Consider the following 26702-nt stretch of genomic DNA (forward strand, 5'->3'; position numbering starts at 1 on the left):
TAAGTGTTTGTTAAGGCCATGTTAAAATGTTTGTATCCATTACTCCAAGGTTTGTGGGACAGACCCCATATTCATAGGAGTACAAGTCTCCCAAATTTATTTGAGGCTTTCTAATACAACAGAAAGATTATTTCTCTCTTCAGGATAACTGCAAGGGGACTGCAGTGCTATATATAGTTAAGCTTTTCCCATTCTTTTGGTTCCATAATTGGTTCTTACTGCAGCAGCTTTTGTGGTGACCTATTGCATTAACAGGAGTAAAAATGAACCTTCTTGTCATTGCAGCACCACCACCTCCACCCACAGTTTTTTCACAGGCTTTTTAGAAAAAAATTTACAGCCTGCTTTATATGCACAATTAATAGTAACACATTCTCCTATGTTTTTATAGTCAAAGGAAAGGAATAAAATTCAACAGGATATTTTCTTCTGTATACATTTCCTATATGCATACCTAAAACCAATTTTACACCTAAGTCTTCAGTTTCATGTCTTCAATTTCATGTCTTCATTATGAATGTAAAGAGTTACTAAAATCACTGAATACATAAAAAAATCTAAACTCAATTTACTTTCTAATCACTGAGATTTCCTTCATTTGACTCCTCCTCATTTTTCATCTCTAAGGAAACAAGCATTCGTTTTGCCATGAAAATAGTCTCTTGGTTTCTTGATAGTTGACTTGTTCCCACTACAAATACTTCTTTCACCCTATGCCTTATATTTATCATCTTAGCCGTCTGCTAGTGACATCAATGGTGACGTTACAGACGACTCTCTTCGGAGGTGCAGGAGACGCGGTAGCAGGAGGCAGAGGTGGACTGTCCTCAAAGAAGCCAGTGATTTCCCAGTGAAATAGAAGGAACATATTGGGGGGGAAGTTGAACTGCTCCTACATAAAAAGATATTTTAATCTCATGTCAGCTGTTAGAAACCCATATACAGAAAATTCAGTTTCAGGGACTGCTTCCATTTTGCCAGTATTATGCAAAATGGATCTTAAAAATATTAACAATATTTTCTTCTCAATAAACCTAAGAAATTTCCTTTCAGGCTTCCTGGCCTGAAATCCCCTTTCATGTCTGCTGGCTCTGATCCTTGATTCTATTTTTCTGTCCTGTCTTCCTCTCCCTACAACTGTCTGCTTCAAAAAAGTTACCCTGCTACACATCCTGCCAAAACCACTCTTCAGCATCTTTGCAAAATGCCCCCCTTGCTGTACTGAATGTCTCTAGAGGCTGCGTTTGGTACTCCAGTGTACTGTTCTCTATTTTGTATTATGTAATGCAGTAATAGGTTTTTGAACACGAGAAGCTGGAAAGTGTAAAGATAACGGATGCCTATGAACAAGCAAAGAGGTCTTTATGCAATAAGGTAATGCTGATGTAGATGAGGCACTTAGGGGCATGGTTTAGAGGTAGACTTGGCAGCATTAGGGAAATGGTAGGACTTGATGATCTTAGAGGTCTTTTTCCACCTAAACTATTCTATGATTCTGTGTGGGACTTTAACACCATGAGGTAGCAATTTCAAGAACAAGGAGTTAAAACTTGCAGATGCAAAGTCTATCTGCACTTTTGAATAGTTGCCTGAATCAAACCAAACCTCTTCCAAAATTCCTATTTATATAATTTCTTCCCAGTGAACTGGGGTTTAATTTTAAATAGATATCTTAATATATGGGGTAGGACCTGTTTTGCTATCTATACTAATACTTCACTAAGCAATAAGCTTGAAAACAGACTTACTTTAATAAACTTCAGGAAGCTGAAGATTCAGTGTTAACCAGGATATATATCCTGTTCAAGCTGTGCACATTTTCAACAGCACACGTTTGCTCTAGGCATCACTGGCAGCACTGTTAGCCACTAGTGGTCATTCATCTGCAGAGCTGCTGGCAAAACAGTTTGATAATGCAGTGGTAGTGGAGGCGTTCTGTTCATCTGCACTGAACACTATCAAGTCATGAAGAAAAAGAAATACAGAAATGATAAATGAAAGAGTGAATGTTCATATAAAAGTAACTCTGATCCTTATGAGGGTATTTTTTTCATTAATTTTAAGTTGTAAGAGGAGGAAGAAGGGCAAGGTAGTTCTAAATTGCAATGCATTTGACTGGTGTTGGAGTGTAATGAACTAGTTGGCTCAAGTGCCAATGTTTTTAAAACGCTTAAGACAGTAGATGATTGCATGTGTAACCAGGAAAAATTCAGATGATTAGAAGCAGATATTTAACACAAAAAAACCCTGACTTACTTTCTCTCCTCTGCATAAGGGCTCAGGAGGAGTAGAATATTTTCCCCACAGCAGGTAGTAATATCACCAGTGCTTCTATTGCAACTAGAGCTGATCCTCTTTGTGTTGTTAGAAAAAGAAAAAATTACCCTTCAGTGAGCACTCACAGGTTTCTCTGATCAGCTTTAAAACAAAGTAGAGGACCTATTTAGTAGAGCTGATCAACTAAAAGAGAACTTTCATGCCTAGACAAAACTTTATTAAAAAAAAAAATTTAAATACTTGTAATGCATTTCAATAACTTTTATTGAAAAGCTATGTTTTAATACAGGCTATCTTTTATCCAGTTGACAGTTTTACTTCTGTTGATAGTGTTTCTAATTAATGCTTTGTATTTTATCATATCCTTTGTGTTAATGCACTTAGGGATTAAATTAAATGAGCTGTATGGCACTATTGTGTAATAGGCTATGAAAGGGCTAGACATATCTGGAATAGGAAGGCACTGTGTAGTCACACCTGGAGCATTCCAAGTACCTAAGGAAGGGAATAAAACCTTTATCGGGAAATTTATAGCTGATGTGGAAACTTTGTAATGTGTCCATGAAATAGGTTTGAGGTCATGCAGAGAACAGTCTGATCTCTCTTAACTCTGTCTAAAATGTAGACCAGGTCTTCATGTGAAATAAGTGGCTATTGCACCAGTGAAGTCAGTCAATTTGTGTCTGTTTTCATTAGGTGAAATTCTAGTTGACTGCCCCTTGAAGCTGGTTTGATTTTTTAGAAATCAGAAATTGGTAACAGGCTTCTCTGCTGGTATACTGGCTGATAACACACAAAACTACTATCGAAGCATGTAGTGTTTAAGATGGTTATCTCCCTTTACAGAAAAGGCTTAAAATCTACAGCAGGACACCAGTTGTTTAAATAGGTTGGGTTTATCAGTGCACTGCTGACAGCAGTTTAACAGGGAAATAAGACGCTTTTTTCTACACTACAATAAAAGTAACTTTCTTAAAGGAGGATGGTGAGAAAAAAATACAATTGAAGCAATGCTAAATAACATATGTATGTCAGGATAAGGCCCCTTCCAACCCAAACCATTTTATGATTCTATACTGCTAACACCAGTTATTAGTAGAGGATATTTCTGTAGTACAGTCATGACGAAAGGTATAAATTCTTAGAGCAGTTTAAAGTGATTCTTCCCTGGCAACAAACAGATTGACAGCCACCCAGGGTAGACAGGGAATAACTGTGATTGACATATGGCTGAAAGCAGCAGAACTGTGAGTGACATAAATGTGTATGATCTTATAGGATTGCAATGTGGGCGGATTCACAGACACAGACACGTAGAGTGGAAAGCAGTTGCTTGATGATGCACAGGATGCAAGTTTGAACACAAAGCTCTTCAGGAAGTGCCCTGAAATTCATACTTGTCTTGTCTTTGTTTATCTTTCTTCAAGACAATTATAACAACAATAAGAAAAGCCGCCAAAAAAAAAAAAAAGAAAAGAATAGCCTGCATCCTTGCCCGCTCCTTTTTCTCACAACAAAGAAAGAGCATATCACAGAAGTCCAAATTCTTTCACGCTGCTCTCACACTGGCACAACTTTAAAGTCTTGGTATTTCAATTCATGTAAGCATCCAAAAGTTTGGCTGATCTCGGTTTTCCCCACTTCTCTTAGACTTGAAAAAGCAGACCAGAATTACTAGGGGAGAAAAAAATTCCTTTCAGCATTTCTGTGTTTTGTTTCACACTGAAAAGAAAACAGAGAACTTCGAAATGAAAAATGACTGGAAAAACTGACAGACCATTCTTGAGTCTCTAAAATTATTTGTTTAGGTTGCATTCCAAATTAAGACAATGACTTGCTATTTTGTTTTGTTTCTAAATGAGAATCAGGCTGCATTTGATAGACATATTATTCCAACGGCCATACTTGTCAGAATCTGCTGGAAGAAAAAAAAACAAAGGAGACTGCAACTTTTATGCAAGGCTAAAGAAGGTAAATTAACAATATTTGGAATTGAAATAGCATTGTATGTTAAGATCTGTCTCAGTGCAGAGCAGTTGTAGTTAAACCAATCAAAAGAACTGATATAATTACAAGGTGATAGATTGCAGACAAATTTAGTTGATATTTTGTCCGATGTCTAAATTTTTCATTTGCTGCATGTTTTTAGTTGCTTAACTCTCTAGATTTTAAGTCCAAAGTTCTGACTTTTCCCTCTGACCTGATGAATTCTGAGAAGCCAGCAAAAGGATTCTTAGAGCTTTTTAAGTATGCAGAAGCTGCAAAGCCAGTTACAGAAGTAAACAACGAAGATCAATAGCAATGATATCTCCCATGTCCAAAAGGACATCTTCCTGCAATTTCAGTTCTCCTTTCCAAGATCTTGTCAGGGAGTGAATAGTTATCAAGAGCTGTGGAGTACCCTGTCATCCATCAAGTAACATTGCCTTCATTTAGACTGATGCGTTGGGGAGCACTTGAACTGTTTGAGTTCAAAACTGTAATTTGTTTTGCTTAAACTTGCAAATGTCTGTTGAAAGCTTCTTTTTGGAGTTGCCTTGTCAGCGTTTGCGTTTCTCTCTCATTCCAAAATTTTCCTAGCATTATTTCTGTTCTCCTGCCTGAAGCCTTCTATTTGTCCACTATATCTTGTCTCATCCCCTCTGGCTTGAGAAGACAAAGCACAAGCTCATGTTTCTATATATTTGTGTTCCTTCGAAACCTAGGTGTCACACATGTGTGTTCCAAGATATCTGTTTCCACATTTGTGGCAAAATAACCTTCTAGTATTGGTCTAGTTCAGTGTGAAGGCCATTTTCAGAATTCCTAAGAAGATACATTAGAATTTACACAAAACACTAAGGTCAATGAGAGTGTTAGAGTCACATGAAAAAAAATTTGAGCACTGGCCATGATGAACAGAGATTCTCAAGCCATTTACTTTTGAAGGTTCCAGCAAGAAAGCAAGGGCATGTACTAGACAGTAAGGAAAAGGGCTGATCTGCTTCAAAATTCAGTGTCGGCGTGGGTGACATTGGAGGTCCAGCACTGGGTGGATGAAATGTGTTCCTTCAAATCTTAATGTTTAAGCTGGGATACTTGGTTTGTGTGCTTGCTTTTTTTCCCACACTTTCTCAGTTTGTCTTCTGAGACCTGCGTTGGTGAAGTGGGGGGTTTTATGCTAAATCAATGAGCGTCTCCAAAATATTTAAAAATTAGTATTTCATGGCTTGTTGTTGGTAGTTTAGGCAACATTATGATTTTGCTCACTCGTGCTCTGCATTGCTCATATATCACTTTTCCAGTAAAATACGCTTCAGACTTCTTTTCACGCATTAAGCATCAAGAAAAATTTCGGTCTGGTTACGGAAGTAAGAACTGCTAATTAGTCACCCTACCTGGTACATATATTTAAAGATACAATGTTGTGTGAACAATTTGTTCAAAATGTTCTCTCTGATACTTCCTGCTCTAATAATCTCTACTCTTGACACCTTTCCCACCATGATTTGTTTGTCCTCTCTAATCTTCCACCTCTTCCTTTGTTCATCACTTTTAGTCCAATCATGAAGAGTGTCAGCCCCCAGTGGTCCGTGTTACAATACAAATTATCAGCTCAGTGTTGCACAGAGGTGAAAAAGTCAAAGGGAATGTTAAGAGTTACTAAGAAATGAATAGAATAGGACAGAAGGCATCATTGTACTACTGTACAAATTCCTGGTGCATTCTCAGCCTTGAGTATTACAAAGAACTAGAAGGAATACAGAGAAGGAGAGCAAGTGTGATTTAAGGTATAGAGTAGTTTATACGGGAGGAAATACTAAATGGTTTCATTCGCTTGACAAAAAAAGCAGGAGCCATTATGCAGATCTATAAAAGACATGTGGAGCACAGAAAGTGAGTAGGAAATGACTACTCGTTATTTCTTGCAATATGGGAAGTAAAGGGCACCCAGTGAATTTATAAGCTATAATAAATTAGCTTTAACACAAACTCAAAACAACACATTTCTCCACAGCATATAATTGAAACTCAGCACTACAGGATTTTGAAGAGGCCAAGGCTAGAAAGGGGGTCAGAAACAGATTGAACAAATTCAGAGGAGAAATACATTTGTGGCTGCTGAACATGATGCTCTACATTCACCCTTTATGTCAGCTCTTTCAAGCTGTTACATGACTTGAAGTTACAAGGTTGTTTCAGGAAAAGATCACCCCAAATTTATACTGCTTTTTGTAGTCCTTACCAAAATAGTACTTATGTTCTCCTATTGCTGAAGAGAGGATCCTGAACTAGGAGAACATTTGGTCTAATTTTGCACAATTATTCTTATATTCTCTGAGTGATGTCATTTGACAGTAAACTCAAAAATCTGTTCCTATATTGAAGTGTAGTGAGTGATTTATCTCCTGGAGACTTGGACTTCATCTCCTCGGACACAATTTGATCTCACCAAACTAGAAATGTTGGTCTTGAGCAAGGTAGGGGCCACTGGTCTCAGGAAATGTTTTGTCTGTGTGAAGTATTGAAAAAAAGATGGCTAGATTTCTAAAACCCAACAATAAAATGGAACATGAAGTAAGCCTGAGTAATCTGGGAGATGTTTTTCTAACTGGGCTTTATTAGTGATAGTTTCCTGCTGTGGTTATTTGCATACATTTGTTGAGCAGAGCAGAGCTATTTTCCTTGCTCTGGTTTTGTCTTATAAAACTCCAAAGTACAGAGCTCTCAGTTATCCTTGTTGGGGATTAAATGTTGGTGTGATGCAATTTAACTACAGGCAAGGTGGTTTAGTTAGCAGTTATGGTTTGTCATTAATTAGCAAGTTTAATTGGTTTTGTTTTGTAGTAACTTTCAATCTTTCTTTTATATCTTTCCCACTGCAGCAGTAATTGCTCTTGTGTTCTTTAGTGGTCATAGGACCATGCAGCTCCACAGAGAGATAGGGAAGGCTCTGCTAAAAAAAGTCAGTGTATTTGAGGCAGGACTCAGCAAAATAAATGGGAGCCTGTTTTTCTAAAGGCTGATTTATGCCAATAGGGAGATCCTTGTACAGTATGAAGCAGCACTGTGCTGATCTCAACAGAGCTACTTTGGTGGGTGTCAAAAATCTGGTCCCATGTGTGCAGGATTCTCTCCTTAAGTGCATGCAATTATCAATACTGCATCTGGGGGAGGTTTCGCTTCTCTCTCCTTCTCTCCTCTCTTTATGGCCAAACAACCCTACAAATGCACTGTTTATCCCATTGCTCTTCTTGAAGGTGACCCACACTCACATGGCAAGCTGTGTTGTGCAAGCTTTGGTGCCACACATTTGGCGGCAGTGAAAGCACAGCAGCACTGGCTTTGCTGCAGCCTTACTGCTGTCATCAGGTGATACTTGTTGTTGAGATTTATGAGTTTGAAGGCTAAATTTTGGCAGAAAAAAATCTTGTCAAGTTGACTGAAGGGAATACTTTACACCTTTGGAATTAGAGACATGTTTGATGCCAAACCCTGCATCCAGGGGTGACTGATACATTTCATGTCCTCAGCTGAGGAAATTTCAGCATGAGCCACAACACTGCATCTTTCTTTCCCTGAAATTAATCCAAGATTTTGTGAGGGATAGCCCTGTGCCATATTCTACAGTTAGAAACAGGAATTTCCTGATTCGCTTCCAGCTAGTTGACTCACTGCAGGCTACTCCATCGCCTTTTACTGACGGGACCAGAGGCAATGGGCACAAACTGAAACACAGGAGGCTTAGAAAACACTCTTTTACTGAGAGCGTGACCAAGCTGACACATGTTGAGCAGAGAGGTTGTGGAGTCTCCCCCCTTGCAGATACCCAAAAGCCATCCGGACATGATCCTGGGCAGTCAGCTCTACGTGATTCTGCTTGAGCATAGGTTTGGAGCAGATGGTCTCCAGAGGTCCCTTCCAATCTCAACCATTTCATAATTCTGTGATAGATGACCATATAATGTGAAGGCTGATATTTAGTTTGCCAAGATTGTATTTTTACCGTTTGTTGAGGACAGTATTACTCACATGCTCTCAGCCATACCAGGAAGGACTGTTGGGATGCAGTAGAAGAGGCTGCTCTAGACATGGTCCACAATCATATCTAAAGTGCGATCAGATTTCCTTACAAGGAAAACTGCATTTGGTTCCAGCTGGAGCTTACAAGCCTGCAAGCAGGTTGGGCAGCTGGGAAACTTGGCACAAAATGCAAAATTGGGAATGAAACTACCTGGTAGTGTTCAAACACCTAAAAACCTCTTTTTGTTGCCTTACAGCAGTGCTCCCCTCAATACGAACTAGGCCCCTAACCTGAGAAAAAGTACCACCTAATGTCATTACTGTCAAAAAGTCAATGTTTCCCTGCTGCTATCATATTGTGAGAAATCACAGCAATTCCCTATTTTTAGACCAGAAGTGCAAAACATCAGATATCACTGTGCAGTACTCTGCCTGAATAACTGTTATATTTTTAGGGAAGTTAGCATCTCACAGCGATATTTAATTAGACAGTGAGTTGAAACAGTAAAGTGCTTTCTAAATGCTAAATATTAGTATTACAAAGCATGAAGACGTATGAAAAGGAAAGCCCTGCTTTTCTAAATTCCTGTGGTCCATGCATAGACATCAGAATGGACTGAAGCAGATTTTGTCACAAGCCACTTAAAAAGACAGATGTGGAAGCTTTGCTGTGCTGACTGAGCAACCATAGAGGTGAACCCTTTACAAAATCCCCTTTTGTAATCAGTTTGCACGTCTTCCTCCATCACTATAGATCATGTACGAGCCCTTGCACAGCACGTGTGGGCATCACTAATAAGATTTACTCTTTATCCGTGCCAAGTTTCATCATCCACTGAGAAGGCAGCTTGCTGAGCAGAGGGAAGAGGTAGATTGTGTTGGATGCTGCTGATACTAATGAGAAACTTGGCAAGAATGTGGTGGAATATTGCTGTAATACAAGAATGTTTTTAAAACAAAAAAAATAATTTCCAAACCTCTTTGAAAGGCAGAAGGCACAATTTATAGGAAATTATTTGTATTCAAGAAGACGGCAAACAAGTTACGGCAGGTTTTCACAAAGCCCATTGAAATAATCATCACAGGCAGGTAGGAATAATACAGAGATGACTCTGCCCTCCATTTCCTCATAAGATGTTGAAAGATATTTGGGGGCATATTCTTCCCCTTCTGAGTGCACAAAGAATTAGCTGCCTTGGCTGGAGAACACATCCTCAGAGTCATAGCATAAAGTTATGACTGGTTACAATTTGTCTAAAAAGTGCTTCTCTGAGGACAGACAAAATCTTTTGGGTTTGAATTTTCTTCCTTTTTTTTTTCATTCCTCTCTTTTCCTGCTGCTCTGCAATTCAATTGCTGAAAATCTCATTTACCCAGTGTCTGAATTCAGACCCAGCCATGGTCTGTATTCTCTACTGTAAACTCTAAGGAATGAGTAGCTACTTGATAATTTAATAGATTTTTTTAAAATTTTTTTTATTCAGTTTGCCCGTTTCAATATAGGTCATACCAGTGTCCTCCCTATTTCTGATATTAAGGGAAGAGTGCAGGCATGTTTGCCTTACCATGACAACTATTGGTTCTTCAGTGCTTTGAAATCTTTCAGCACTCTGTTATTACACACATACCTTAAGTAATATGGATGATATGTTTATGTATAAAACATCTTCTAAATTGAACATTTTAACTACCTAGGTGAAATATTTCTTACACTTGGCAGATGTAAGACATTGTTAACCAAATACTAATTAACTAGTTTAAAAATAGTCTTTTTTTGTGCAGAAACTAGCAGCTAGGCATCCAATGCAGCATTAACTGAGTAAAGAATTTTGTGCTGCAATACCCAGGCAATTTTATAGACATATATTATTATGCATTTATTCACTATTATTAAATGTAATTCTGCAAATTAGAGAGCATTTTACATTCTACAGGCCTTCAATTCTGCTGACTGGTAGCCAGGCACCAGATTAGTCAACTCACCTAATCCCTTGTCTATGTTGCTGAGTCAAATTGGGATATTTTATTCGTATTAGGCAGCACCTGATCGATTTAAACAGGATTACTGTGATGTAAGATGGTATTAAACATGATGAGTACATGGCACAATTCAAAATGGGTGTCTCACTGGGATCTCAGACTACAGTTTTACAATATGAAAGAAAATGAACTCTAGCCCAAGATAGCACAATGTCTTTGTACAACATATCCTGAAGTATTCTGAGCTGCACATCATTCTTTGCAGTTCCAACAGAGCAACACAGGACCCAGAGACAGCTTTAATGCTCAAAAACTGTGGAGCTTTAACTCCAACATAACTTTTAAATGGTAGTTTGTACATTTGTTGCAATACACATTTGACTCCTGTCAGTGGAAGCCGGGTAAGAAACTACCTTGGTCCCTCATTTGTGGTAATACGGTAGTCACTCATCGAGACATGCTGACTTTTAGTTCTTACTGCATTTATACCAGAGGAAAAAGATGACAGATAAAATCACTACTTCCTTTTCAGTTTTTTGGGTCCCACAGCTTTGCCCCTGAGAAACATCCTCGTTTGCAGTATTTGACTGCTAACTCTATCGGTTTGCTATTTGTTAGTTACTTGGAAGGTGGGGGAATAGAATATTGATTAAAATAGATCTGTTAGATATCCATTAGCTCTTCTCTTCTAAATACATCACTGTTACCTATAAAACAGGCCTCTGGTGATTTCACATTTTCCAAGAACTTGTCTGTCTTGGGCCACTGCTGCTTGGCTGGGTGCTGGAGAAAGCTGTTTTTGATGTGACATGGATGCCGCCTTGGAAAAATGTTGTGCTAAGAAATATTTTTTTAATTATCGGGGCAGGGGAGAGCAGAGGGGAGGAGTGATATTTTTTACACAGACATTAAATTTCCTGGAATTAATCGGGTAGAAAAATGCCTTTGAGGCATCATTCGGTCCATTAACTGCAATGCCAACCACCAGTGGCTGGACTTGAATACTAACAGATTTTATAACTCTTTACAGTAATAGACATAGCCAGACAGATTCACAGTTCAGCCTAGCCCTCCTGTTCTTACCTGCTGCCTTCTGTGTTTATATTCCCAGTGTCTGCAACCTGCTTCCTTTTTTAACAGGGGAGATGTGAATATAAAAAGCTTTGTTGGTTTGCTCATTTAGGTAAAAAATATACAGATGAGTGAACACCCAGCAAACCAGGATCAGCATCTGTTCCCCCCCCTTCTAGTTACAACTTTAAAATGAATATTATTGTGGCATTATGTCAGACTTGTGCCCCACAACACATGAAGCAAAACAAGAGAGTAGGGAGCAGCTGAAAAACTAATTTCTAAAGATGCAATTTCCTGAGTGAAATCTTTATTCCTAAGATAAATGTGAAAAAATATAGAAGGAAAATTAAAAGATGTTGGTGTTATTTAGTGTATGCATCTTCTTTTGTTGACTACTTCATATTATGCTGCATGAAAGCTTTTAATAATTTTTTCCATACAGACAGTGTTCTGAATCATGATGTCTTTCCTAGGGAAGGTAGAAAGTTCTCATATACTTCCTCACTGCAGAATCGAGTTCAGTAGATAGGAGTATAGCAGTGTAGACGTAGGTTGTATGTACACCTATCTTGGATTCTTGCCTCCATATTTTAGGACTATGCCTTGTTAGTTCTAAGCTAGGAGTCTCCAAGCAGAACTTTGTTGAAATGGGTTATGACAATTTAGTATGCAGAATACTTCTCTAAGCTTCTCCTACACCAACATCCATAGAAGATGCTGACCTTGCAGCCAACTCTGGATAAGGCATAAACCCCAAAACCCTTATTACTTGGAGGGGTTAATTATCCCAAATTAAACTTAAAATAATAGGAAATTAACTTTATTACCCTGATAATATTACATATAAACAATTAAAAGTTCCTCCCTGTAGTTTCAGTAGAATATATAGTATTTCTCTGAGACTTCCCATGGTGGGTGTTTGGACATGATAATGAAGGAACAAGACAACTAACTATTTAATAGCTTGTTTATCTGCTTGCTATGTGGTATCCCTGCAGCAGTCTTTTTTTTTTGTTTGAAATCTTTTATATACATGCATTTATAAGACAGTTGGGAATGTGAGGATAAAAACTAGCAAATAAATACGTTTAGAAAGGGTATGTTTTACTAAATCAGCAAAGGGTAAGGAGCTCCAAAAACAAGGGAAGAAAACTGACTCCACCTTAGAATAGTAATGTGAGAAATGTGAGTAAAAAAAGAATAGTCATTCAGCTGGGATTTATTAAGTGGAAAACTTCTTTTAACAAAAGCTGTGGAAGAACAGAAACCAAAGATCACTATATATTTACTGGCTTTTTTGAAGCATCTGTTCACTAATATCAGAGTATCTCACAAAGACTAATCAGTGGATCTTCAGAATATCCTTATGAGTTTGAGAAGTTTTAGCCTCGTTTCACCATTGGAGGAATAAAGAGGTTATTTATCCAAGACTACACAGGAAATCTGTGGCAGAAATAATAAAGTAGGCCTGTATCCAGTGGAGTGACTCAACCATAACACTATCCAGTCTCCTTTCAGGATTAAAAGGCAATAAGGGAGGGCTGTTGATATAATTCATAGTCAAAGACAATGAGAAACTCTTCCCGAGAACAGACGGAGAGGACTATATCATTCTGGTTATGTCAGAGAAAATTTACCTTCGTTCTTGGGTTTTGGTTAAAGGCAATGCCATATATGCTATAAATGTATTTCCAGCTAACCCTTGCTGGGCATCTCTGATGGCAGCCAGTCTTAAAAAGCCAAAACACTCAGACTGTATTTTGAGCTTTGTCCTCATGTGGTCATTTTATGAGGAGTTAGAAGAGTTGTATGCAGTGAAAATGATAACACCTATGTTACAGGAAGTTAAAGCCCTTCAGATTGATAAAATACAGGTGTAGCTAACATACAAAAGGGAAAAAAAAATCCTCTTTATTGTTCCAATGGGAGTTTAAACAGGAATTACTAATATTTTAAAATTAAGGACAAAAATCATATTATTTAAATAAAATCTTCACACTTTCTGTTTTCCTTCAGCTTTTAACCATACATTGCTAAGATTGTATACAGGTGTTATCTCTGATAAACTTTTAGTCATTGGGATTGCTGGGTGAGCTGACCACGTTTTTTGCATAGCTCCTAAGGGGGCTGTTGTCATGCACTATGATCTGAGCATTTGTCATTACTTATGTTACCACCAGTGAGAATGACCTTGTAACCACATTCAATATGGTTAAGTGAGATTTTTATACTAGGACTTGCACATCCATATTGGAACTGCTGTAAAACATTGAAGAAAGTTGATGTAATTTTTATTAGCTATATTAACTTGCTGTAACAAAGGGTTCTCAGGCTTTCATCCATATTTTCAAGGTACATCTACCAATTGCACCATCTGCTTCTAAGGGATCTGGGAGCTCAGAAAAATAAGACTACCTCTATCATGCTTACTTCTTCTGTGCAGAAGACTGCAACTTAACTGTACAATTGTTAGGACTCCACTGATCAAAAAGGCTTAAATTCACTGCCTTCTAGGCCTTCTCAATAAATGGAATAAAACTGTGTTTAGCCAGCACATTTTCCATAGAGACAATCGATCAAAGGCAGCTACAGGTAACTGAAGTCAACAGTACATGTATTTGGTCTATTTCTTATTTGCACCATAGTTTTTTACATAGGTCTGGCAATGGAAAATGTTCTTAGAGTGCATGCAAAGGCAGTGCAGTTTACATACACTCTAAAGTGTTTTATCAATGTCAGAGTTGTGTAGAAGGGTGTACTACAGATAGATGCATCCAGTGGTTGACAGTGGTTGAAGTGGACAACTTCATGACTTTCCTTCTCCTTCCCTCTTCCCTATCATGGATTCCTGAGCACATTTCCCTAGAATGTCAACCATGAGATTAAGACATCATGGAAAAATAACCAATTCATCCTTCTAAAAGTTGTTAGGTTCTCCTCTGGGGTTCCATGAGTACAACTTCCTGCATTGGTGCATAGCTGGAGCTGAGAGGAAGGAATGGGATGAATCCCTTAAGAAGTTTTAATATATTTGGATTATTCCAAATAGTCATAGGAATCTCAATGGAAAAAAAAGAAACCTTCTTTTGCTGTGTTAAGAAGAGCAGAGATGTATCTTTCAGCATCAATTTGCTTTGGAAAGAAAAAAGTCACAGGGCTATGAGTGAGATACACATAATCTTTAAGGCATCGTGGAGCACACATTGGAGGTGCTCTGATTCTTCAGTTTCTTAGTTTTGGAAGATTATTGTTTTTCCCCAGTTAACTGTGAACAGAGTTTACTGTGGGGGGAAAAAAATAATAATTTCAAAGATTACGGTGATTCCCATGCAAGTCTGTGTGAAGTTAATATTGCAATATGGAACAATTGAAATGCAACAACAAAAAAGAAAAGAACATAAGCTGTTAGGAATTTCTTTTATATCTGGATGATTTAATCTCCCATAGAAAATTCATTTCTGAAGTTTCTTCTGTTAGGAGCTACACAGTGTTCCAAATATTTGAGAAACAGATCAGCTGAAACTAATTGCCTGAAAATGTTTAGTCTTCTGGAAGAGGGAAAAGGCTACAGCTCATTTCTGGTGAGAAGGAGAAAGCAACACTGGGAGGCAGAAAACAGAAAAGCTGCAGATAATAGTGGTTTCTCTGTCTTGGGGAAAAAAAAAAAGGAAAAAAAAAAGACTAGTAATGAATAGCATTTTGAGCGTTAGCTATTTTTTTACCAGCCAACAAATAAACTGTGCTGAAACATTAGACTGTATTCCCATGGTGATTAGATATTACAGTACATATGGTATGGAAACATTAAGCAGTGTTTGAAGACCTCACAACGCCTAAACACAGCATGACTGCCAACTGTTGACCATACGCTATAGCTGACATAAACATGGAGTTGCATCCTGCTATCCTGCACCTGGATTTGCTATGCAAATAGATATTACAGAGGAAAGCCCAACAAGGACTTCATATAATTTCTTTTCACAATAGCTGTAGCAAGTAGACCATACATCCTCACCAATAAAAACAGATGTAATCTTCTGTTTGAAATCAGTTTGTCACATCACAAAAGATTTGTTGTCACTCTGTCTAAAAATTGCAGCCCTTCTGTTTTACTCTTAATGAAATAGACAACATTACAACCTTTATGACTGCATCTGACTACATCTAAAATGCAAAAATATTTAGGATTGATGGGACAGGCTCAAAGGTGCAGCAACAGACTAAATGCTGTACATAGTGACTTTGGTTGGTTTGGACGGTATGTCAACTTGAATAGTCATATCCTGTGACTTTGTACTCAATATCTGGCATTTAAGGCCTAGAAAAACAAGCCAAAAATTCTGAGTAATTTTTTCTGATATTAAACACAGGATTCTTTCGTGAAGTTTCCTACTGCAACTTCACCTCAAATTAAATTTATAGCATTTTAGAAGATTTTCCAAACAAAATTAACTCCTGCTAATATTAATTATTCACAAGCTTCTCCTCCTTCCATTTTATAGTTTAAATGTTACGTAGAATTAGTCACTCATAAATAAATAGCCTTCATGTTTTTTAGACCTCTGTAGTATCTATGTAAAAGCTGCACAAAAATAATGGAAACTATGCTACCAGTAGGCAATTTCTCTTTGTTCTGTGGCACAGAGCTATACTGATTTAGTTAACACTAGAGTACAGACATCTTATTCCCTTGTTATTTCACAGTGAATTTCATCTGACATTTTATTTTGAAAGTAGTGATCTGCATGGAAAGTGGAAGACTTTTTTGAATTCTGTGTAAAACCCAAAGAATTAATTCTCCTTTTACCTATATATCCTATATAGTTTGTGTGAATACCAGTAGTCTAAATTATGCAAGAATAAAATACAAAGAAAGCTGTGTTACAAATCTGCTGTAACCACTCTATTGATCTTTACCTATATTTTCAGAGCATTTAATCTATAGCATGCCTGTTCTCCCAGTATTGGTCTTGGTACTTTTCAGTCCCAATGCTATTGCACAGTTCAAACAAGAGTCCATTAAACTGGTTACTTGTTATTCCCCACTGATGCTCCCCACTTCCTAGTTCTGCACAGGCACCTCAGTCTTGACCCAAAGCAAGTCTTTGTTTTCCTGGTTGTGGGATCCCAATGCACTTTCTGTCAAGCTATTTTAAGACTAACCACTAATAGACCCTGCTATTCCAGTTTTAATTAAATCTTTTGGTGAAACCAGGTTGTATCAAACAGGGACTAAGACAATAGAAAAAACAGACTGAGACAGAGAAATGTTTGCTACATTTAAATACCTACAATACAAACCTATTTGTGACTACATGAGAGTACTCTAACAGACCCATTAATTTATTCCTAAATACTTCCATTTCCCCCTTTTTCTAAAGCCATGATGTAGTTTTCACTTTTTGCATTGTGTGGATTTTTAGCATTTGTTTTAACAGACAGCACTTTTCTTATCATGGAAAGCTTTTTCATTTTTAATCAATTAAACTTTCAGCAAATATATTCTTAAAATATAAGTTTGAGCTGTTATGGCTGAGGTTTGTGTTGAGAAAGTCTGGTAGGAGCTAAAAGAAATTAAACGTTGGTGAGTAGCCTTTGATAGTAGCTCTCTTAGGGGACAGCATAATATAGGAGATACAACATCTAATTATGTTTTAGTTATCTTGATGTCTGTTTGTCATATTACTTCTCCTGATGCTGTCAGAAACCATGGCGAAGGGAAGATAAGGCAGATTTTTCCTGGGCTTGGCATGCTGGGCAGAGACATTAACATCTGCTATAAAATGCCTCAAGAGGCAGGTTGTAGACTCTGAAAGACCTCTGGCTTCCTCCTCTCTTGGAATTATAAACCTGAAAATTTAGTGCTGAGTTCTCCTTCTCTCTGTATTTCTTTTTCTCTTTCATTCCTGGTTTCTATTGTTGATAAGTTTTACAAGCACTGAATCTGACATCACACTAATGAATTCTGGTCTGGGGTGAGCTAAATAGACTGACATGATGGACAAATATAATGAGTTGCAGCTGGTAGTTCAGGTGGTTACTTATGGCACTGATGAGCACAGGGTTTTCAAATTGCTTTTCAGAGGGCTTTTGAAGTTGAGATGTTTCGGTTCACAAATAGGACGGAGTAAGACTGCATTTGTTGTCAGTTATCAGAATCCAAGTGAAGGGCAATAGCGATTTAAGACAGTGACACACATCTTAGAACTGAGTGACCAAATGTTAGTTGTTTTTTTCTGACTTGCTCTGAAACCACAATAAACCACATACCACTTTCAAATTATGCAGTGGAGGTGGAAGCACATGCCTTCTTTTGCTGAAAGAGGGGAAAAAAGGCATTGAAATGCAAATTCTTATGGTACAGTTAGAGTTTTCCTTACTTTAATCTCATAGCCCCCAGATTTTTATGCAATCACTTAATGGTCTTGAATTAATCTTATCCATCATTATAAAATCAAGCAAAATCATTACTCACAGCTGTGCTATAGAAGCATCACAGTGCAGCTTTTTCATTGCACAGAACAGATGCATGCTGTTGGCATGTCAGAGCCAATAGGAGCTGCATGGAGCTTGTATCAGCAGGAATTCACTTTTACATACATCACTTGGGGACATGAATGTGCAATGTGACAGGCCCATCACTACCAATAATTTATCTAATTTACTATGGCAAGGCAGATACTTGGTTGTGTCTGAAAGCCAACAGGTCAGTGGCTTCATCAAGCAGCTCACGCTGTTCCCAGCAGTGCTGTGTTCCTACTAATAATTTAATCTTGTATTTGAAGTTCAGTTCCTAGCAGCTTACCTCCTCCTTCTCATTTTCTTTCACTTCTACTTAAAAATATAATGGTCCATTTCAGCAAAATTAACTGTAATTTCATGGATCACTACAGCAGGAATAAGTTTTATACATAATACTGTAATCCATCTATTTGTTCCTCAGAATGCAAATTGACTTGATAAGCAATTCTGTATCCTATGTAAATAACCCTACTTCTAATTGAGAGTGCTGTATTTTCAGTGAAGATGGAGAAGGGAAAAGAAGATTGTCTCTGGCTTTGACTTTGATAGTTGTTCCAGGATATGTTACTTAAATCTTTTTAAGTTCATCATATGGAAAATATCAGCAACAACTACCCTGATTTCTCTTGTAACAAAAACTCTGGTGCTCTGATCGTGCTTCATTCTTCCTTTCTCTTAGAAAAAAATTTCTTAACAAAAAGTTTTCAAAATTTGGATTCTGATGTGATATGCCAGATGACAGTATCTAAAATGCACAACTCCTCTAGCTAGTAGATACCAGTTATCATACGGGTGAGAATAGAATATGACTCTTGTTCTTCCATCAGTGTGCCAGTAATGTGTAAGAAGAAACACTTTACAGTAGGACGAAAAATAGGAAGTTTGTTTTCCATGTTCCCTCTTACATTCAGATTCCCTGTGAGGTATGCCAGCAGGTGGAATAATTTATATGAAGTGGACACTTGGTTTTGTACTGTGGATATTTTTCTGCTATGAACTGATTGGCATTTCTATCTCTTTTCTTTATGAAGATCTTAGTAATTATCAAGAACTTCTTGCAGGTTCAGAGCTGAAAACAATGGCTAGATATTATATTGAAAATAAAGATAACAGCTTTTATATGCTGTTACATATTTCCTAAACTACCAAGGTTCTTAACCAATTTTATTAATTATGAAATAGAAAAAGTTACTTAAAAGCCAATGGTAAAGATATTTGAGTGGTAAACATTGAGTATTGTCTCTAAGTGTAAACTTCATTGGACTACGGCCTTGAAGTCCACTAAGTTAGTGTAACCTAACTTCTCCAGGAGGAACAAACCTATGTTCTCAAAATTACCAGGTAGTAGTTTTAAATAAAAAAGAAGGAAGTGTTTTTTCATACTGTGCATTAAGTAAATTGTGGCATTTATTGCCACAGAATGTAGTAAAGGGCAAAAACATAGACAAATGTACAGAAAATAAATGTCTCTTAGATATAACTGTTCAAATACAATCTCTGGCTCAACAAGTGAAGTCAGGCTCGTTGCAGGGAAGCATTCCTGGGAGGAATGTCAAGAAGGCTTGTTTTGTTTCCTTTCTTCCTGATCATTTTCTGTAAATAGATCTTATTGGCACTAAATAGATCTTATTGCCCTCTCAGCTAGAGGGCACTGGGCCAGGTGGGCCTTTTGGCTGACTCTGTACACTATTGTAGTGCTCTTCTGTGCATTATGGCATCTTTAGGATGATTTCTTGGCAAAATCACTTTTGCTTCAAAACTGACTTGTTTCTGCCCGTGGCATCTGTCAGAACTGCAGAATGAGCAAACCTGCTGGCTGAAACTGCTTCAGCACTCGCTTCCCAGCTGACATACACCTGGAGTGCTGGTTAATAACTTAAGTTGTCTGGGCTCTCCTTGCCCCAGACAGCCACGATAATTACCCTAGTCTCATATTAGTACTCATATAACTAGGAATTCATATACAAAAATTCCTTCCAACTGCCTTTGGTTCAATTCCCTTCAACAATCTAGGAAAATACAGGTATAGGAGAGTAATATAAACAGCAATCTATTTTAGTATGTATTTTAGACCCAGGAAATATTAGATTGTCTTGTTTACTTTCCAGTCACTAGTTTTCAGAAATGCCAAATGGATGCTAATTTCTTCTCAATTTTCAACATTTCAGTTCATCTGTCTTCATATTCAAAAATATTTCCACTGATATATAATCCTAAAATCAGCAGTGATGCCATTTTTCCTAAGTTCTTACTTGTAAAGGTGTTGATATTTTTAAGTACCTTTTCTGAAAATAACAGGGAGAAGTTGGTTTTCCTTACTCTTTTTCTGATTTCTTTGTGCAGCTATAATTACTTGTTAATTTTTCCTTGAGCAATTAGTTTAAATAATCCATCTCAAACTTACTAATTTTAATTGACAGTCCTTTTCAAGTCATCCTGAATTCCTTTCAATGTTATACAGATATTGAAAATTCTTCATTGACTCAATGTTGAAGAAGCCCTATTGACAATGGTGTTTGACTTTCTCTGATCCATTATTCATAAAATAGTTAACCATAGAGGTTCCTGGAGTGTGTGGACAATAACTTCCTGACACAGCTGGTGACTGAGACAACTAGGGAAAGCACCCTCTGGACCTATTGTTTGTGAACAGAGAAGCGCTGATGGGTGATGTGATGGTTGGAGGCCATCCTGGGCACAGAGATCATGGAATGATAAGAGTTTTCAGAGTCCCTTCAGACAGGTCTGAAGAGCAAAGGATTCCAGGAAGACTGGACATTCTTCAAGAAGGAAACCTCGACGGGGCAGGAGCAGGCCATCTCCATGTGTTGAAAGATGAGCCAACAGGGAAGAAGACTGGTCTGGCTGAACAGAGAGCTTTGGCTGGAACTTGGGAAAGAAAGGAGAGTTTATGATCTTTGGAAGAAGGGATGCGCAACTCAGGAGGATTACAAAGATGTTATGAGGTTATGTAGGGAGAAAATTAGAAGGGCCAAAGTCCAACCAGAACTTAATCTGGCTACTGCCATGAAAGACAGTAAAAAAATGTTTATATTAATACATCAGCAACAGAAGGAGGACCAAGGAGAATCTCCAGCCTTTTTTGGACATAGAGGGAAACATAGTGACAAAGGATGAGGAAAAGGCTGAGATACTTGATGCCTTCTTTACCTCAGCCTGCAGGTACCCATACCCCTGAGCTGGAAGACGGGGACAGAGAGCAGAATGAAGTCCCTCATAACCCAGGGGGAAATGGTCAGTGACCTGCTACACTACCTAGACACACACAAGTCTCTGCAGCTGGATGGTATCCACTCAAGGATACTAACGGAGCTGGCAGAAGTGCTCATGATATCTATGATTCTGTGATATCATTCACTTAAAATTCTGGAGAAAGAAGCAGAGACAGAAATAATTTCATCCTCCATTTCTCATCTGTGTAAGGCAGACAAAATCAGGATTCCATGGTAGCAAAATTAATGAACAGGAGGACTGGAGATTACTTTCTGCAATAACCTTTTGGTCACATTCAACTGACCTTAACCAAAAATACAGCAACCATAACAGACCCAAGGAGAAAATACAGAAAATATGTCTAGCCTCTCCTATTGGCAAGATATCATGTTTGATATCACACTAGAAGGAAAGTGGCTTGGTTCTACTCAATAATGTATGCGATAATAATTAAGTGCTTTGACATTTGCAGGTTGAAAACACAATGAATAGTCAACCCAGAGCACTGGGAGCCCTAGCAAGTAAAAGAAGAAATGGATAATTTTATTTTCCAGTAAGTTTGTTTAAACTTACTTTCAACTATTAAATCACTGCTTCAATTTACTTTGGTGCTAACAAAGCTAGCATTTTGAGCATATATCAATATATATCAATATATAGCATATATCTATAACAAGATCCAAATGCCAATGTCAGAGTCAGTGAAAGTTACATTACAGCAAAAAGACAACATCTGCAGCTAGGGAGAAGGGAAGGAAATGTCTCATGTCAATCTATTGCAATCCTTTTGTCTAAGGAATTGTTGAAGGTCTCTAAACCAGAGCAGAGAGGTGAAGGAATTAAAACAAGAACTTCCATTTGTCTATGAGTTGCTCTGCTAAACAGTAACAACAATTTTTCTAGACCAATCAGCTTGGGTTTGTCATCTTTCACAGCTGGTACACTCAATAGGAAGTGCATTTTGGTCAGCAACAGCATAAAAAGGGAATGCAGCCTCCAAATGATTTAAACGATGCTTGTGAATTGTCATTTCATAGCTTTTTGCGATGTTCCTGTTCCTATCCTTTGCTTTTATTGGTTAGTGTCAGGCTGGATAGAATTCTGTGCAATTCCTATCTAAGTCACCAGAGAAGGTCCATCTTCATCATGTATCAATTTGATTTCAAGCCTTGAAAAACACCCAGCCTCGAGAAGAAAAACAATCTGTAGTACACTTTAGGAGAACAAAAAGTAAAAATATTAAAACTCATGATAAATGTTTGGTTTCCATCTGAGGCGCCTCCCTACAGCCCCCCCTTATGAGTATGTTTCTCCTCTCTGCGAGCTACCACAGTCCAGATTGAAGAATACTTTTAATGCAAGGATAGGCACGAATTTCAAGCAAAAGATCAAAATGGTACCTTTTCAATTTTTTAAAGAATAGAGCTAATTAACCTTTTTATCAAACTACATACATTTTCAAATTACTTAAATGGGAAAAATACTGGTTTAATTAGGATTTCACAGGGAGAGACAGTTGCAAACACTTGGATGAGAGAAACTGAGATCTTTATGAGGAGGGTGCTGGATGTTTTAGAATTCCCTGTGTCTTTTTGTTGTTTGCGCTTCAGATGGAGTCCATTTATATCTGTCTGTCTCCTGCTGAGAGAATCTGATTTTATCATGTGTTTCAATGAAGCTATTAAAAACATCAATCATGAGGTTCCTCCTTTCCCTTTGTATGTTTCTCTCTCTCTCTCTGTCAGAGTGGCACTGTGACATTGGTTATATGGCAGCATACATTGATTTGCTTTGTTTTACAAGTTGATTAGCTAATCCTCTTGCAATCATACCTTGCTTTACAGAAAACTTGGTACCTATGTTTCCCCTATCTGGGTCCCCACATGGTTTCTATTTTGTAGGTCTAGGATTTTGATGAGTATGCAATGCTTTCTTCTCTTTCTTTGTTTGTTTTTAGTAAGTGGTGAAAAGTCCAAGAGTGACAGCTTGAAGTTCTATACATATACAAAAAGAACAACATGAACAATGCTGGCATAGCCTTCCCCCTCACTTCAGGAGCTCAGGAATATTCCAGAGGTATAAAAAGAACGTACTAACTGACATAGCAATACAATACCAGTATTTTGGTGGCATTATGTCAAAAGAGTTGAATCATGATTAAAACAAGTTATTAGCCTAAAAGATCTTCCTCTTTTAGGAAGAAACACAACCAAAAAAAAAAAACAGCCTGAAATATAAAATTTGGTAGATGTTTGTATTTAAATAATATTCAAATTGATCAATTGAGACTATAAAGCCTGAAGCCTGGATATAGCCCTGCATTAATTTCCAGTCTTTTGCTTTTGTTTGTGAGGTAATGTCAGACAAATTGTGCCATATAAATGAAGCTGAACACTGTATAGGTCTTAGCGTTAGTAAACAAGATATCAGCATTTGATTCTTGCATTCTGTGTCTCTGTTCTTCAGCCAGCTCCATGTGATTAATGCTACAATGCTGCATATATAACTGATTTTCAGTTTGCTTGCAAGATTGATGTCCCTAATGCAGAAGAAAAAATATTTTTTATCTTAGGCCAAATGGAAGGTTGTGCTTCTCCCCAGAACATTGTATATTGTTTAATCTGTTTTTACCCTTTTTACTCAAATCAAAGTAGATTTTGAGATAAAGAGCTGTTTTTAGATGGAAAACCAGAATATTTTATATTGGAAGTACTTAAACCATTAAAAATGGCAAAAGAGTAATTTAATAGCAATTCATAAAACATCTTAATTGTTCTTTGCAATTTTTTGGACAAAAGATAGACTTAAGAATAGTTTTTTCAATATTAGATAGTTCAATGTTATCAATAAAATTTTGCCCATTTCTCTTTGTAACACCTGTGCTCTTTTGAAGAACACAGATTGAACCTGAGCAGTCTGGCTGCTTGTTCTACAAAGTCAACAATAATTAGGAGTGAAAATATTTTTTTCTGCTGCTTTTGAGCAATAGGATGGAAAAGGCACGGACCATTTGGCCAGGCGCTGAACCATACTTAAGGAAACAGTACAAAGTCAAGAAAAGTGGCCTCAAGAACTTGGGGCATGTGGATCTCACTGGCTCAAGAACTTGATAATTTATGAATCTATTTCAGCTGCAGCAAATGGCCCTTTCACGGCTTACAGCTCCCCGACAGAATTTAGATGATGTTTTTAGGCTATGATTTTAAGTGGTCCTAGAGTGATGGCTGCAGGGAGAAATTTAACTTGATGTCAAGTCCTTTTTACTTTCTCTGAAATGCCTCATGTTAACAGCCACAGGCACCGCACCTGGCAGCCCACGGGCCAGGGCAAGGGCTTGTGTTTCCTAAGGCCAGAGGCTTTCTGCTCTCCAGTAGCAATCATTTTTCCAACCACCCATGCTCCTCCTCCCACAGAGACCCTGCTGATCCCTGGCAGCCCTTAGGCATGAGAAGGGAGCTCTGGAGGGCAGGGAAGGTGGGAGGAAACAGCCTTCCAGAGGCCAAGCCCCAGCAGGATGAGCGTAGTGCAGGGGTAACTCTTATGCCTGTGTAATTAATGGTTGGAGTTAACCATGAGGCTGACATAGGTGGATGGACTCACACCACCAGCATCACCCTCTATTTATCCCCTCTTCCAGCAGTGGGAACAGCAGCGATTCTTGGATCAGCTTCCCTCCTGTCTTCCCCCCCACCTCCCCCCCCACTTCAAACTGCTGCCAATCATCTGCAAATGCCCCACCCCTTTTTCTGTTAATCCAATCAGAATGCTTTTAGCCAGCCCTGCCCTCCCCCATAGGCTGCTTGTGTCCAGAGGGACTGTCAATCACTCATCAGGCCCCTCCCCTCCCTGTCTTCCAGCCCCTGCTGTGAGGAATGGGAGACCCCTTCCATTTTCTGTAGTGGTAGGGGGGGTAGTTTAGTGCGGTAACCCAGCAGTGTCTTTTCAGCCATTGCTCACCTGAGGAGAAGAAAGTTCTATTCTTATATCCTTAAGATACTACCATAGATTTTACCATCTGAAAGTTGCACAGCCCAGACAAATCATCAGTCTGCTGGGCAGACCGCAGTCACTCTTGTCCAGGCCACTGCAATACAACCCTGCTAGCAACCCAACTGATACAACAACTAAATAGGCAAATGTGCCTTTTCTGTGTTCTTGTAAGAATCAGATTTTCATAACCCTTTTTCTCACAGCTTGAAGACAGCCCCCTAGTTCACACTAATCCCTCAATCTGATGAAATCCTGGACACTCGATATATCAACTCTCTCTTGGTCTGTGCCTACACAGGCACAAGATGATTGTTGCATTCGCCTGTGTTTGCTTGCAGAGATCCAAGTGCATCTTCACATGTGGGTGCCCCGTGCATATACACCCATAGATTCTGTTGCATGAAATGGGGTGTGTAGCAGGAGAGGTGCTTCATGAATTCAGATGCTGATAGTTTATGGCCACCGCTGTCCCCCCATAACAGAAAAGAGGGTGCATTTTAGACCTTTGATGGCTTGCTCTTGGGGATCACTACTTCTGTCCAAAGGGGCCAGTGTTTTCCAGACAGATATATTAAAGAACTCAGCATCAAGCAAGTTACGAGGTGCCCCAGCACAGCTGTAGCATTCAGAGAAACTGCTCTAGAGCAGTTTCCCTCACAGTAAAAGAATAAAACCACTCTAAACTGATGAGCCACTCACAGGCTCGGTGAGCTGCCGTGCCTGTGAGTTCCTGCGTGGTTTGTGGTTTGCACCCTACTAGCTTGATTGGCTGTGCTTCAGGAGGGAGAGGCTGAGGTGCTGGGGTGAAGACTTGTGTGTCCCACATGGCTCCACAGACTTTGGCCCTTGCTAAGCATTTGTGCTGAAGACAGGTTGTTGTGAGACTTGTGCCATTCCCCCATCGCTTTCTCTCATCACAGAACCTGAAACAGGAAAGTGCAACCACCTGCCTCAAAGGTACAGATCTGCTTGGCTGCTTCCTTCTTTCACTATGAAGTTTTAAGGGTAAATACGCTGAGTAAATTAGTATCACATTTTCTGTGGAGTTAAACAAATAAGGTCTTAGCTGCAAGGCTTGAGATTCAGTGTGTTTTCCACCGCAGGTGCATCAGGTTTTTCGCCTTGTCAGTGGGGGATCAGGACTGTGCTCAGGAGGAGTGTATTTATTGGAACAGAACAAAGAAAATAACGAATGGAGAAATTTCTTTGTATTAGTCAGGAGCACAAGAGATATCCAGATTTCCCAGAAACTTTAAGGTTGCTCTGGCAGAGATCAGACTATTGTATCTCTGAGACACCCATTGTGATCATACCAACAGGGGCAAGATGCTTAGAAAGAAAAATGCTTCTGGCAGCTGAAGATCTGGCATTATTGACCCTCCTTTTGGTGTCTTCTGTGGAATGTGGTGGTTTCTTAAGGGGTCAGGCATGAATGTAATTTCTCCTCAATTGTTTTTTAATGTCCTTGTAAAGCTTTTTGATGCACTGTAAGCCTAATATGCAATATCGTTATGAGACATTTCTTTAGACTGGAGTGCTATAGAGCTGTATAGCAAGGTCTTGTCTGTGTTTCATGTGTGTTTGTGTACATAAAGTTCATAATAGTTGTCTTGTAGGAACAA

General features: G+C 38.4%; 1 protein-coding gene across 5 annotated transcripts in view; it reads left to right on the forward strand.

Moving 5' to 3' along the window:
* Window positions 1-26702, forward strand: part of GRAP2 (GRB2 related adaptor protein 2) — a 109062-nt gene that overhangs the window by 38214 nt on the left and 44146 nt on the right. The window contains exon 3 of one of the 5 annotated variants that reach the window (XM_064655147.1): window positions 21563-21643. The exons of 2 other annotated variants lie outside the window; for them this stretch is intronic. In XM_064655147.1, the coding sequence (XP_064511217.1) occupies window positions 21624-21643 (20 nt within the window). In that variant the 5' untranslated portion in view covers window positions 21563-21623. Of the gene's footprint in view, window positions 1-21469; window positions 21644-25365; window positions 26038-26702 lie in introns of those variants that run through there. 2 more of the 5 variants (XM_064655148.1, XM_064655152.1) reach the window with 2 other exon arrangements.

Source organism: Pseudopipra pipra, chromosome 5 (genome assembly GCF_036250125.1).
Source record: "Pseudopipra pipra isolate bDixPip1 chromosome 5, bDixPip1.hap1, whole genome shotgun sequence".
In the NCBI taxonomy this organism is placed as follows: Eukaryota; Metazoa; Chordata; class Aves; order Passeriformes; family Pipridae; genus Pseudopipra; species Pseudopipra pipra.